The following is a 13211-nucleotide window of genomic DNA, read 5'->3' as shown; positions in this document are numbered from 1 at the left end:
AATCTTTTGATTTTTTAAGAACCATTGAAAATAAACCATTCTTAGATCAAGGACCCACATAAGCCAGCAGTGAGCCAAGTTTGCCCCTTGGGCCCTCATAGGCCAACCCCTGATCTAAAGGCTGCAGGGACCTCCCAGCTAGGCTCTGAAGAGGACACTGCCCAACCCTGGGGCCCACCTCAAGAGACGCTGGCAGGGGCAGAGACACCTCAGCTCACTTGCACAGCTGCTGTTCCCCCAAGGTTGTTAGCCTGAAGCCCTCTCAGCTCCGGGCCATGCAAGTCCCTCCACAGGGCAGCTTACACCACAGAGCAGCCCCTTTATTCAGAGCAGCGAGTGGATGAGCCTGATTGGGGGGGGGGGGGTTGCAACAGAGGAGCCACTGGCCTTTGAAACATGATCTCAGAAATGACATCTCATCACTTTCCCATCTTCCATTAGCTAGAAGTCAGTTGCTAAGTCCAGGGTACACTGAACCTCATGTACAGGCGCGACTACCAGGAAGCTGGGGTCACTGTGAACCATTTCAGAATCTTCCACCACAGACTCCTACCCCCTACCAAACCTGCCCCTACCCCCAAACACAAACAAGCCCCTCCTCAATTCACTCCCTCCTCCCCATTCCTTCCCGCTTATCCCTGGAACTCTGAGCACGGTTGGAAGACAGTGCATCAGTGGCTGGGAGCTTGCCTGAGGGCCCCACCCCAGACCCAGGGACTTGTTCAGGCAATCTGTGCTTTAAGGAGCTCACCAGGGAGTGATTCAGAGCGGGATTAGATTTCAGAAGCAGTGCCCAGGCAGCTGCGAGCTGCTGTGGCTGGGGCTTTTTGGCTGGCTGCTCCTGCCTTCCTGGCTGGGTAACGTGCCAGGAGTTTCAGGCTGCTCCTTGTCCCTGCCAAGGTCCATCAGGGGCTTGGGGAGCTAAGCCTGTTGCTGCGTTAGGCGCAAAAGTCCTTCCTAAAGTCCTGCCTAGCCCTTCCTCATCCTGGGTGCTCCTGTCCCAGGGCAGCCATCTGCAGTCTGCCGACCAGCCCAGGGGAGTGACTTGAGGCTCTCTCCTGTTCCTGGTGGAGTTCCAGGCCGGCTATCAGTAGGCCTCTCCAGGCTCAGGGCTCATTCTTTTTTTAAAGGACCAGGACTGACAGGATTATAGCCCTCAATTTGGAGTCTAGAGACAGAGGCACATGACTGGGCCAGGGGAGTGCCAGGGGCTCTGTGAAGCATCATGATGCTTCCAGCGATCTGTCACCGGGGCCTGGGGACTCAGATTCCTATCATTTGTTTGCGAACAACACTTATCCACAGAGCTTTCAAAATAGTCCTCACAGGGCAACAAAGTCTAGACAATGGGATGCTTCATTCCAGCACCTTCCTCTGAGGGACCTGAATTCTCAGAGGCACTGTGCTGTCCTCCTTCCCTCCCTGGCACCTTCTGCCACCACAGATGTGCCTGTCCTGGGCCTGGGCTCCCCCTCTTCTTCCCTGTTCCACAGTCCCCCCCCCACCGCCTCTGAGTCTTTGGGGCTCCCCTGTACTCAGCAGCAGCCCCCACACGCCCCCCTACCCCCAGCTTCCCAAATGGCCCTGCCCCACTGAGTGCTTCAGAAGTAAAACCCTGCAACCTCCTGACTAGGCAGAGGCAGGCTCTCTGGTGACCCAAGGCAGTTATCAAGGGACTCTAAAGATCAGCTCAGCTGCCAGATGAGGAAGGGAGTGAAGGACAATAACCCCTGTGGAAGCCAGGCACAGTAGTTTCACATGCGGTGACACATCTGACCCTCACACCCCTTAAGAGGATACTTGTCCCCATTTTTGAAGAAGAAACTGAGGCTGTCCCTGGGTATAAGGAGGACATGTGGCATTTTTTCCATTCTATCACTAGAGTTGAGACTACCCTTTCTCCCTGGGGACAGGGGACATATGAGCAACAGCCTCACACGACAGGGAGATTAGCCCAGGTCCAGGGGCAACCACCCAACCAGCAGGAATCTAATTAGTTCTGCTTCTTTGCTGCCTAGAGCCCATCTGCTTCCTGCTCCAGGTTCCTGGGTGGTACCTCAAAGGACCTCACCTCCCTCCCAACCTCCCTCCCAGACTCACTGCAGACTTAAACTCAGGGAGCCCCAGGCCCTTTAGATGCATCAGCCCGTGGACTATGACTTATGCATGTGTTACCCCCGGGAAAGAGGCACCACTGGGCAGCCAGACCCCTCTACAGGGTTGTGCTGTGGGTGCAGCTCCATATTCCACCCCAAGTCCTGAATTGCAAGGTACCCAAAGTTGAAGTGGCACTAATTCACTCCAACAAAAATGAAAAGAGACCACCAATTAGGAAGTGTGTTCCGCAGTCAAGAATAGAGTCCCCACTGCAGTGGCTTAGGCAAAGCACTGGTTGATTCTTCTCAGAAGACTCAATGAAGCTCCTAGCATGGCTTCCTGGAGTCCCCAGCTGTCCCCACCCTCAAGAGGACAACATTGCTAGGGAAGGTACTGTCTTCTAGTCCATTTCCCAGACAAAGGGGAGTATAACTGGGAGGTTGGGTCAGTGGGGGGCGGTGCCTCTCTGCAGAGTCCTCTCCCTTTAAGTGGATTCCGGAAGTCCTTCTTGTGACTGCTCCTGTTCCATTGGCCAGACCTCAGTGCAGGGGCTTCTGGGAAATGTAGTTCTTTTAGCTGAGCACATAGCTAGCATTGTTAAAGTCAGGCTACCTTACTAAATAAGGAGAAGAAAATGGACACCTTCTGCTGAATGACATATTCTGGGAAACAGAATTGTTTATTTGCAGAGGTGGATACATTTTTTCCAATGTCCAGGATACATTGGTCAGAGACCTGGCTTCTCAGAAAAAAATGTTTGAACAACTGGTTACTGATGAATAAGGCTAGAATTAGGAAAGAGACTAAGATAGGCTTGTAGTAATTTTGGCCAGCCTCATCAGGAGCCTGGTCTCCACCCCACTACCCTGTCCCAGGAAGCAGGAGACTCGGGTCATTCATTCATTCCCTCTCATTCCTTCAGCAAATATGGATAATAAACATAAAGCCCCTGCAGGCTGGGGAGGGAGGTCAGAGGTGGGTCTCTGCCCCTAGGATCTTGCTGTCCAGTGATGGAGGTTCGATGCATACACAATATCTAGAGTAGAAAAGAGCAAACCCAGCTGAGAGGACACTCAAGCTGGAGGGATCAGGAAGAACTTCAGCTGGCCTTACTGCTGGATCTTGAAGAGCAGCAGGATTTGGATGCCTCTTGCCTTCCCATGTGTTTGTCCCTGGCCTGGAATTCCCTTGATTCCTCTCTGCTGTCCCCTGCTTTATCCACTTCCTCTTCAGTGATGCCTGTCCCCGTCAGGCCTCCTAATCTGAACAAAAGGACACTCACTTGTTTATACCACCACCAGAGGCACTGGTCATCAGCTGTACTCTATGACAGCGAATGTGCCCTTGTCTGTCCAAACTGGTCTGTGCTCTTGGTTATTGTCCATTTCTTTCATTTTTGCATTGTACCCTCCTAATGAGTAAGCATCTTGTGACTGAAAGGTGGTCAGGCATTCAGGCCAAGAGACAGCAGAGCTCAGGCAAGTCTTTGCCTCCAGCTCTAGTTTTTCTCCTGTTTGCTTCTGTCATTAACCTGTCAGTTTCTGAGATCATGATTTTGGCATTCATTTTTAGTGGCTTGTATCATTACATGTTAATTTTATAAGTGAGTTATTTCCAAACAAAGAATACCATAGAAACTGGGTATGGCAGCACATACCTGTAGTCTCCCCAATTTGGGAGGCTGAGGCAGGAGGATTGCAAGTTCAAGACCAGCCAGGGTAACTTAATGAGACCCTGTCCCAAAATTAAAAAAAAAAAAAAAATTAAATGGCTGGAACAGTAGCTCAGTGGGAGAGCACCCTGGCTTCAATACCCAGTACCAAAAAAAGAAAAAGAAAGAAAATAAAGAGAAGAAAGAAAAAGAGGGGAAGAAGAAAGGAAGGAAGGAGGGAAGGAAGGAAGAAAGGCAGGCAAGCAGGCTGGCTGGCTGTAGGATGCAAGGGCTATATTTTCTTATTTATTTCCAATTTACAAAATGACATTCCCTGACCTTATCCCAGTTTTCAAAGTGAGCCCATTTGCAGGCTAAACATTAAGGGAGCATCCCTGAGGTTGTCATCCAATATGGCAGCAGCAACTCTTATTTGGAAGAGAATTTCTCTGCTGAGCTGGTGCACAGGAGCCCTGCATTCCCACTGACCTTTGTTTCCAATTAATCTTGTTCCTTAAGAAGGGTTACCGGAGGCTCCCCAGCTATGCAGCGCAGGCCCTGCCTGGGTTCCTGGACAGTACTGGCTCTCCTTGAGGTCAGCCAGGCCCGAGCCCCTCCATCTGTGCCAGGGTGGAGTTTCCTGGTATCGGAAGCCATAACACCTGTCACTGTTCTAGGTGTTTCATAGAGTGTGCTGGCTATGGAGGAAATTCCACAGAAGCAGGGACTCTAGGTGTGATGGGGGTCCTGCCACGGCCTGGCCTGCTCTCCTCCTCACTTCTCGCCCCTCCTTCAGTTGACCCAGTTTTCTCCTCCAAGCCATCTCCTGTCACCTCCAGCCAAAGTGTGACCCCATGGAAGTGCTCCCCTCACAAAGGCCTGGGAAGGCCAGCCAGGCCCATGAGCCAAGAAAGCACTCTGCCAAGAACCTGATGTGGCCATGGGCTCAGGCTCCCACCTCCCTTCCCTGCCCAAGTTCCACACTGTGCCCAGGTACCAGGCACCGTGGGGAACTGAGAGACATGGACCCTGACCCCGAACAGTTTTCCATGCAATGGAGGCTTAAGATGACTGGATATACCCCAGGCAGGGTGACAACAGAACTAGGACATGCAGCCACATGTTGCTGAAGTGCTTCTCAGAGGAGGAAGAGAAGGAAAATTCCTTGATAAGAGGACTGAGAAAGGGTAATTGAGGCAGAGACAACGAACGGCCCATTGGGCACACCCACGTTCATGTAATGACAGCTGCCACTCACTGTGAGCCACCGTATGGCACACATTATTCCCAGTCTAAACCTGAATTCCAATCAAATCCAAGGCCAGCCACCAAGCTCTTTCCACCCTGCCATGCTGAGAAGAGCAGAATCCAGAGGCCAGAGAAGGCTGGAGCCAGGCACTGGGGGTGGGTTTGGAGGTCAGGGGCAAGTCTGGCTTCTCAACTAAAGCCCCGGGGCTTTGCTGCCCTGGGGGGGTGCTGCGGGGCCACCGTCATGGGTGCTCCCCAGACACGGTTGATTTGAAAGGAGAGAGGGAGAGGAGAGGGGAGGATCCCTCCCTCCCTTCTTTCCTTCCTAGATAATGGAGAGTGTGACAAAACCCAGGTTGTGTCTGAGGAGACTGTTCTGGCAGCACACTGGGGACTGGGAGAGGGCACAGTCAGGGTAAAGGGGGCAGCTCTGAGAGGACCAGGGTCAGGGTAGGCTGTGTCTATGGAGTCCAGAAATGAATGACAAGCTGGGTCCGGTGGCAGATTCCTGTAATCCCAGCAGCTTGGGAGGCTGAGGCAGGAGGATCCTGAGTTCAAAGCCAGCCTCAGCAACAGCGATGCACTAGGCAATTCAGTGAGGCCCTGTCTCTAAATAAATAAAATACAAACTAGGGCTGGGGATGTGGCTCAGTGGGCTTGCTCATCTGCTTGCTCTCTTTCTCTCCTCTCTCTCTCTCTCTCTCCCTCACAGACGGGAAGATTTCTGGGGGAGGTGGAAGGCGCTGTCATGACCCAGCTGCTCAACATGGGGGTGTTCAACCAGTAAGTGGGGCACAGAGCCGATATTCAGCAAACCAGCCAGATCTCGGCATCTGAACTCCAAAACCCTCAGTGACAACTCCAAAGAGTCCCAGAAGGAATTTTTCAGGATCCAGGGGCTCAACATGAGGCAGAGAAGGGGATATGGCCACGTGGACATTCCTAGGAGGGACCCTCCATCCCCAGCTCAGCACTAGAGGGAAAGCCATCCAGCTAAAGGAGCAAGCCACGGGCTGCTCTTTTCTTGCAGCCATTTAAAGTGCAAAGGCAGCGTTTCAGAACATGCCCAGTCCATGTCTGCTGTCCTAACTCAGGCACCGTCATGGATCCTGGTGAACGCAAGCTCTTCTTCGACGATGCCCATCCCACCCCACCCCCAGCAGGGGCAGGGCGTGGCAGGGGTTCTTGGCCTCAGTCCACCTTGGTTCTGATTTTCAGGGTGACTATGTATGACTACCAGGCCATGTGCAAGCTTCCGGATCACCACCACAGCGCAGCCCAGCCCCTGGTCAGCGTGAGTGACCTTCTCTCCCCTACATGTACATCCTCTGCCTTGTCCTCCAAAGAGGTCAGCTGGACACTTCCCACCCAGCTGCAGGCCATCAGGCCCCAGGGCTAACTCTTTATTTTTCCCCCTTTTGGTACCAGGGATTGGACCCAAGGGTCCTTACCCACTGAGCTATGTCCCCAGCCTTTTTTATATATTTTATTTAGAGACAGTGTCTGTCCCCCACCTCAATGCCCAGTGCTCCACAAAAATCTTCAGGGATCCTTGGTGAACGAGCCCATCAGGGTGAGACTTGACCAGCCTTATGGAAAGCCACTTCTAACCCTGCCAGAGATGTCTGACCCACAAAGGCAATGCCCACCTAAGTCAGCTTTGTGATGCTTCCTCTGCAAGGAGGGGAGGGGGTGTCGGTCAGGAGGGTGCTGAGGTAGCCGCCGATCTGGTCCAAGGGCAGCTGAGAGGAGCAAGTGCTCTCCCCTTGGACCTGCTGCAAAAGGTGTGTCCTTTCTCTCCCCGACTCCAGCCAATCTCTGCCCTGCTGATGGCAACCAAGTGGCTGATGAGTGAGCTCTTGCTGTGAGTGGGGCTTGAGGTGGGGGCTGGGAGAGGCCTTCATGTGCGTGTAGCTCATGTGGGAATCCTTTGAGCAAGAGGCTGCTGAGGAGGTGAAGGAGGGCGGGGCCCTGGGTGTGTATGGCATCCCCTCACTAAGGCTGCTCCTAGCAGGACCTCTGCTCACCCAGAGAGCTCCAGCCCTCTCAGGGACCAGGAGGGGAGGGTGGGTAGGTCCCCAAGACTCAGTTTTGTGTCTGGCAGGCTCCTGCTGGAGTGGAGTGCCTGGGGCTCCTGGCATGACAGAGTGGCAGAGGGTGAGTACCGGGACAGGACAGCGTAGCAGGTGGGTTTTGGTCAGCTCATTGGACGCCTTTGGCCGTGGGTGGGTGAGAGGGCGGCGCGGCTCTAAGGCATTCGTCATTCATCATTTCATCTTGCCTGGCCTTCTCTCATCGTCTCCCCTCACCCCTGGGTCCCTCACCTCTCTGTGTGACACCACATCATCTTGGGACACCACCCCTCCATGTGACATCACACCACCCTGTGATATCCTGCCCTCGTGTGACGTCATGCCATGTGCTGTGCCATGTCCACCCTGTGCCGGGCCCACACCCCGGACAGCCAAAACCGTCTTCCATCACTGTAAGTAGCATCATCTGGGCAGATCCTGGCGGCCACTTGGGCTGGGGAGCAGAGAAGGGCCTGCCCTCAACCCTACACCCCAGGAACCATCCCAAGAAGGGCTGAGTGCTCTTCATCCTGGGACACCCCTGACTCGGGGACCCCAAGTCCCTTAGCCAGTTGCAGGCACCATTCCTGGGGACCCAGATCTCATCCCACAGAGCATGGTCCTGCTGCAGGGAACTTAAGAGACTCCAGGAGGAGAAGAGGGTGTGGTCCAGTGGCCCTGACCAAGTGCAGCTGGGTGGCCACCAGGTCTCCCCAGGCACTCCAGCCCAGGGTCCATCAGCCTCAGCAGTGCTCTGGGTTCCAGAGAGTGGTCACCAGGAGGCCCTGAGGATGACACCCTTCCCATGACCTTGTGTCTGAGGACAGAGTCCCCCAGAGGCAGTGGCATGGTGAGAGGGTCCTGACAGAGTGAGGAAGAGCTTCTCTCACCTGGTGTGAGGCTCGCTCACCATGGCCCAGGAGAGGAGGAGCCCAGCTTGAATGTGAGAGCAGACAGATGTGCTGTCCCTCGGGGGGCTCAGAGCTCCCCCGACCACACAGGCCACCTCCTGTTAGCAGGATTCGCTCCACTTGTCCATGTTAAAAGGACCTTTTCCGGGGGGCTCTGGAACTTCCCTGTTGCCTGGGCAGCTCCTCAGCCCGCCCCGTCTTTTTCTCAACGTTAAGCTTCGTGATAAGGAACAGTGTCCATGGCTGTCCTCTCTCTGGTTTGCTCCTCCCTCTCCCTTTCCTGCTGCCCCCTGGGGCTGGCTGCCTCTGGCCCAGGAGATGACCTCTGACCTGGGGTCACATTTCCACGTTCCCTGCCATGTTTCCAGGCCGCTTTAGGAGGCCCCAGGCACACTCATAACAGGACTGCTCTGGGGACAGTCACTTGACATTGGTAACAGGAGCCAGGAACCATGTATCACAGCCCATTTAGAAACGGCTCCCTCTTCTCTCTGCCAAGAACAGAGGACCTCATTATGGGGTGGGGATGCAACCTCTGATATCTGGCAAGCTGAGGACGGTCCCTTCCTTTGCTTGCTCAGAGCTTCACTTCTTCAGGACAGCTTTTCCTGAAACCTAAGGCCCCAGCCAGGAGTAATGTGACCTTGGGGAAGCCGCCCCGTCCTATTATTGTTGTGGCTGTGAGCAGTGTTATCACTGACACGCTTCACCCACCAAAGTGGCTCAGGTGACAGGCAGACAGGCCCAGCGCTGAGTCAGTACCCCACAGGAGGAGAAGAGTCAGGTCCAGAGACGTCCAGGGCCACCCAGCTCCCTCCTTGGAGGTTCAGCTCAGGAAGGAGCCTGAGCGGATGTTTCCGGTCCCTGAGGACTCTTCTCCTTGCCGACTGGCCTTGCCGACTGGCTTCAAAGTCTGGAGGAAACTTCTGGGTCCAGGAGTTAGGGAGACCAACGGCCCTCCTGCTAACCCTTAGTAGGAGCCCCTGTCCCAGCTCCACCTGTGTCCACCCACCTGCCCCACCTATTTCACCCCTAGTCTGAGAAGCAAAGGAAATGCCTGTGACAGAGAAATAGGAGTGCTGCTTCCAGCTCTGGGCCTGCGCAGGCCTGCTCTGCTCTCCCCTCCTCTGCAGGAGCTGCCTAGTCTCCAGGGCCCCTGTCTTGTCTTAGTGAACTAAGGGGCTTCACACTCAACTGATATCCACCAAGGAGCCCCAATATCCAGGAGCTGGGCCTCCAGGCTCAGGTGGCCTTGGGTGCAGAGATCTGTCCCTCCCTTTACTGCTCAGTAGCAGGAGCTGGGGCCTGGTAGCAGGGGTGGGCCGGCAGGGCCTGGCCTGTCTAGGAGCTGCCCTTGCATGGCGTTTTAGCTACCTGAGAGTTGGACACAGGTGTGTCCACAAGGGAGGGGTCAGGTCTCAGAATGAAGGGACCACAATCCACCCACCAAGCCACCCCTCCTGCTTCACCTCGCCTCGTGAAGGAGGGTGGGCCCCGGGTGTGTATGGCATCCCCTCACTAAGGCTGCTCCTAGCAGGACCTCTGCTCACCCAGGGCCCTCCAGCAGGGACGAGGGACGGTGCCTGGAGGGGAGAGGATGCAAAACAGGGGTGCACCAGGTCCCTCTCAGGAACCTTTGAGATGGGGCACTTCTCACCCCCAGCTTATGATAAGGATGTAGGCCTCCAAAGAGAGAATATGGCTTCCTCAAGGTCAGGAGCTAGTGTGACACTCATACCCGAGTTCCACGGTCCCCGACACCCAGGCTGCTTCAATTATTCTCCGTTCTCCCCACCTCCCCGTCCTGCACAGTCCCGAGACCTTTCTATCCAGAGAGCATCTGCAATGGACCAGGAGTAGGGGCTCACTGTGGTTGAAGTGTTGAGGCCTCTGCAGCCACCCATGAGGTGTTAAGGCCCTCAGGAGGCTGTGGGGCCCTTCCTCACAGAGGCACCTCTGTCCACTGCAGCCCACAAGCATAAGAAGCAGGAGCTGCTGCATCCCTGCGACACAGAGTACCCCGTGTTTGTGCACCAGACAGCCATCCAGGAGACCAACGGCATCATCGAGTGTGGGGCCTGCCAGAAGTAAGACCCCCTGGGCAGCTTGACCTGTCCCCAGCTCCCACTCCTGGCAAGATAGCCCCCAGCCTGAGGCCCCACAGCCAGGATTCCACAGCCTCCCTCAGTGACCTCTGCAATCTTCATCCCTTACGCTGAGGCACAGGTCAGCCCACAGCGGGGCCATGCACTCAACGCCACAGATCTGAAAAAAGAAGCAACAAATAAACCTAGGTCTGCCCTAGAATATGTCTTTGCAGAGAAGAGGGTCCTAGACCGGCCTTCCCACTGCTGTCCCTGTCTGTGGTGTGTCCTACCCCCAGGCCAGAGCCTCCGGGCAGGAGCCCCTCAGTCTTGCTCCAGGGTCAAGACCCCTAGATCCCACCAGCCCTGGCCCAAGAAGGCAGGGAGGCCACCAGAGGGTGGGTTTTCTGTTCCCAAACCTCAGAGGACACCCCCACACACCCCCAGGGATTTCTGCCCTGGGCCAGAGGAATGGCCTCCTCCAGGCTGTGAAAGCTAGACTTCCTGTTCCCCAGGGACCGCCCAGCTGTCCCTTAGACAGCCAGACCCAAGCTAACTATTGTAGTGTAAAGCCTCGTATGTTGGCCTCTGACAAATTCAGTTTCCATCTCTTCCTACTACTTAATGTTAGGCAAGATTTTGACCACACAAAGCAGTTTTCTTGGAACAATTTCTATTTTGTGCATTTATCTCAAAGCTTTGCTGTAGGGACAGAGTCGATGGGGATATGTAAAGCAAGTGCTTTCCAGTAGACAGACTTGAGTTTAAAAACTGGCTCTGCTACACCCTCGCTGTGAAACCTTGGGAAAATCACTTCTCCTAGGCTCCATTTTGTCCTCTACCACACAGGGCCATATAAACCTCACAGAGTGCTGTGAAGGCTAAGCATATACATATGTGTATATACTCATACAAATGTGTCTGTATGACATCACCGGCCCCTAGGAAACGCTCAGTGAATAGCAGTTGTCCTTGTTATGTAACGCCCTGGGACCTTGTGCCTACCTGGCTTTCCCAGTCATTCCCCTCTGTCCTCAGACCTCCTGAGCTGTGCGGTGGCATTGTGCCACCTAGTGGCCCATCCTTGCACTGCACTTCCCCATATACCCCAAGCAAGAGTAGCCCTACAGCCCGATCTGTTCAGGAGCATCCTAGTGTCCCTGCAAACATTAACAACTCCTTCCTCACCTTCTCCATCTTCTAGGAAAGGACAGATGTAACTTTGAAAGCTATGGTAAAGTAAGTCAGTAGGGCTGGGTCATTGGTCCCGGGCTATTCCGCCCAGGATCCAACATGCGTTTCTGCCCCTTCCCCTGTGCCCCTACTTTCACACTCCGAGCCTCCAGTTCTCTCCTCAGAGACCTTCTCATGGTGGCTGCAGTGCCTGCCTGGGGAAGCCCTTGACCTCCGCCCCCTCTTTGCTGCAGGATATTTGTGATGCAGCAGATTCCCAAGACCAACCTGCTCCTGCTGGTGACAGATCCCACCTGTGACTGCAGTGTCTTCCCACCAGTCCTGCAGAAGGCCACAGAAGTCAAATATATCCTTCCCATTCTCCAGGATACGTAGGATGGGGAGGGTGGGCTCAGATGTCACTGAGGGCTCAGATTTTGAGGGCTGAGGCCAGCCTTCCTTCCTCCCCTATCCTTGGAAGCTGGGCCCACCAGGGGCAGGTTTTTCTAGGGGTTCAGAGCAGTTGACCTTGACCTTGTGAGTTCTATACATAATGCCTCTGTCAAGTGTAACAGGATGCGCTCTCAGAAGCCCCGCCGGAGACCAGATTCCTGCCATGCCTTTCATCCAGAGGTGCGAGGCTGGGTGGGCTGTGGCATGGGTTTTGGTCTTTGTCCCACATTCTCTGCCAAGTGTGTGTGCTCTTGTAGATGCCAGCATATCTGGACACTGATGAATACAACCGTACACGTGCATCTCACTGGGAAGTGTTCATACCTGTGCATTCATATTTATATCATGTGAAATGGGGACACAACAAGGGGTCTTTGTACAGTTCCTGGCACAGAACTCCTAAAACCCCTGTAACTTCCTGGGTGACATGAGTGAGAAGGACATCTTTTGTCACAACACTTGGCCTAAGTCCCTGGGTTCCTGACACAATGCTTCTAAGACCTTTGGAATAAGAGTGATTTGTGTTCTAATGAGATGACTGGTGTCTGGGACCCGTAGGTCCTGCATGGGGCCTGGTCACCAGAAAGACCAAGGCATATTAGAGAGTTGGGACTTCAGCCGTATCCCCTGACTTCTGGGCAAGGGATGGGGATTGGAGATGGAGTTGCCACCAGTGGCCAATGACTTCATCGATTATGCTACATAAGGAACCCACCATGAAACCCCTAAGCAACAGGGTCGGGAGACCTGATCTCAGCTTCCAGTGAGTGTGCACCCTCTACTTTTCCCCTGAAAGGTCTAAGAAAGATGGCGGCTTTACTTTCTGAAACTTCCTTCTCTCTCAGGATTTGAGTCCCTTTAGTCCCAGAGACCCCTGCCCATCCTTGCCCCTCTGGATGGGAAGGTGCCTCTGCTGTAGATACTGCCCTTTCACCTCTGCTCTGGGTTCACAGGAGAACGCTCAGGACTGTGGCGGCGCCTCGGACACGTCAGCCTGGCTCCCCCTGCTCCTGCTGCCTCTGGGTGCCTGGGTGCTGCCACTTCAGCTTCTGCGGTGACACTCACTGCAAGGGGAACCTTCCAGAGACATTCTAAGAAGTTAGCCTCTGGTGTGGGATGCAGTTCACTACAGATGGATTACCTCCCGGGCCTGTGCTCATCCTGGGCTAATGGTCCCTGCTTCCAGAGATTGCTGGAAGAACAAGAGAACAAAGCCTCAGATGCCATTTTCCAAAGACCCTCCAGGGTGCCTGGTACCGTTCACCCAGGCTCTGTGGACATCCTGCTATGCTTCGTCTCTTCTCTTCAGGAGTCCAGCATGAGCCAGACTTAGACCAAGACAAAAGAGTTAGTTCCACCTATTCTGCAGATCAGACCTGTTTCTAATGAAGCAGGCTGATCTTCAGAACCCACGGACCTACAGGTGCTGAGCAGGAGGAGCCGAGTAAGGCCAAGGGCAGGGAGGAGACTGAGGCAAGAGCATGCCTGGCTGAAACAGGAGGATGGAGCATTTCCTAGATGC

The 13211-nt window shown here is 54.4% G+C and overlaps 1 protein-coding gene across 1 annotated transcript in view; it reads left to right on the top strand.

The window, feature by feature from the left end:
- Nucleotides 1-12843, top strand: part of Cacna2d4 (calcium voltage-gated channel auxiliary subunit alpha2delta 4) — a 106954-nt gene extending 94111 nt beyond the window's left edge. Inside the window, exons 30-38 of the mRNA XM_071609303.1 lie at nucleotides 5709-5779; nucleotides 6215-6290; nucleotides 6808-6860; nucleotides 7101-7153; nucleotides 7461-7481; nucleotides 9949-10066; nucleotides 11491-11603; nucleotides 11787-11869; nucleotides 12643-12843. Of these exons, the coding sequence (XP_071465404.1) occupies nucleotides 5709-5779; nucleotides 6215-6290; nucleotides 6808-6860; nucleotides 7101-7153; nucleotides 7461-7481; nucleotides 9949-10066; nucleotides 11491-11603; nucleotides 11787-11869; nucleotides 12643-12747 (693 nt within the window). The 3' untranslated portion in view covers nucleotides 12748-12843. The remainder of the gene's footprint in view (nucleotides 1-5708; nucleotides 5780-6214; nucleotides 6291-6807; nucleotides 6861-7100; nucleotides 7154-7460; nucleotides 7482-9948; nucleotides 10067-11490; nucleotides 11604-11786; nucleotides 11870-12642) is intronic.
- Nucleotides 12844-13211: the final 368 nt, after the last annotated feature.

The sequence above is a fragment of the Marmota flaviventris genome, chromosome 3 (assembly GCF_047511675.1).
Source record: "Marmota flaviventris isolate mMarFla1 chromosome 3, mMarFla1.hap1, whole genome shotgun sequence".
NCBI lineage: Eukaryota > Metazoa > Chordata > Mammalia > Rodentia > Sciuridae > Marmota > Marmota flaviventris.
This window is presented reverse-complemented; position numbering and strand designations above follow the sequence as displayed.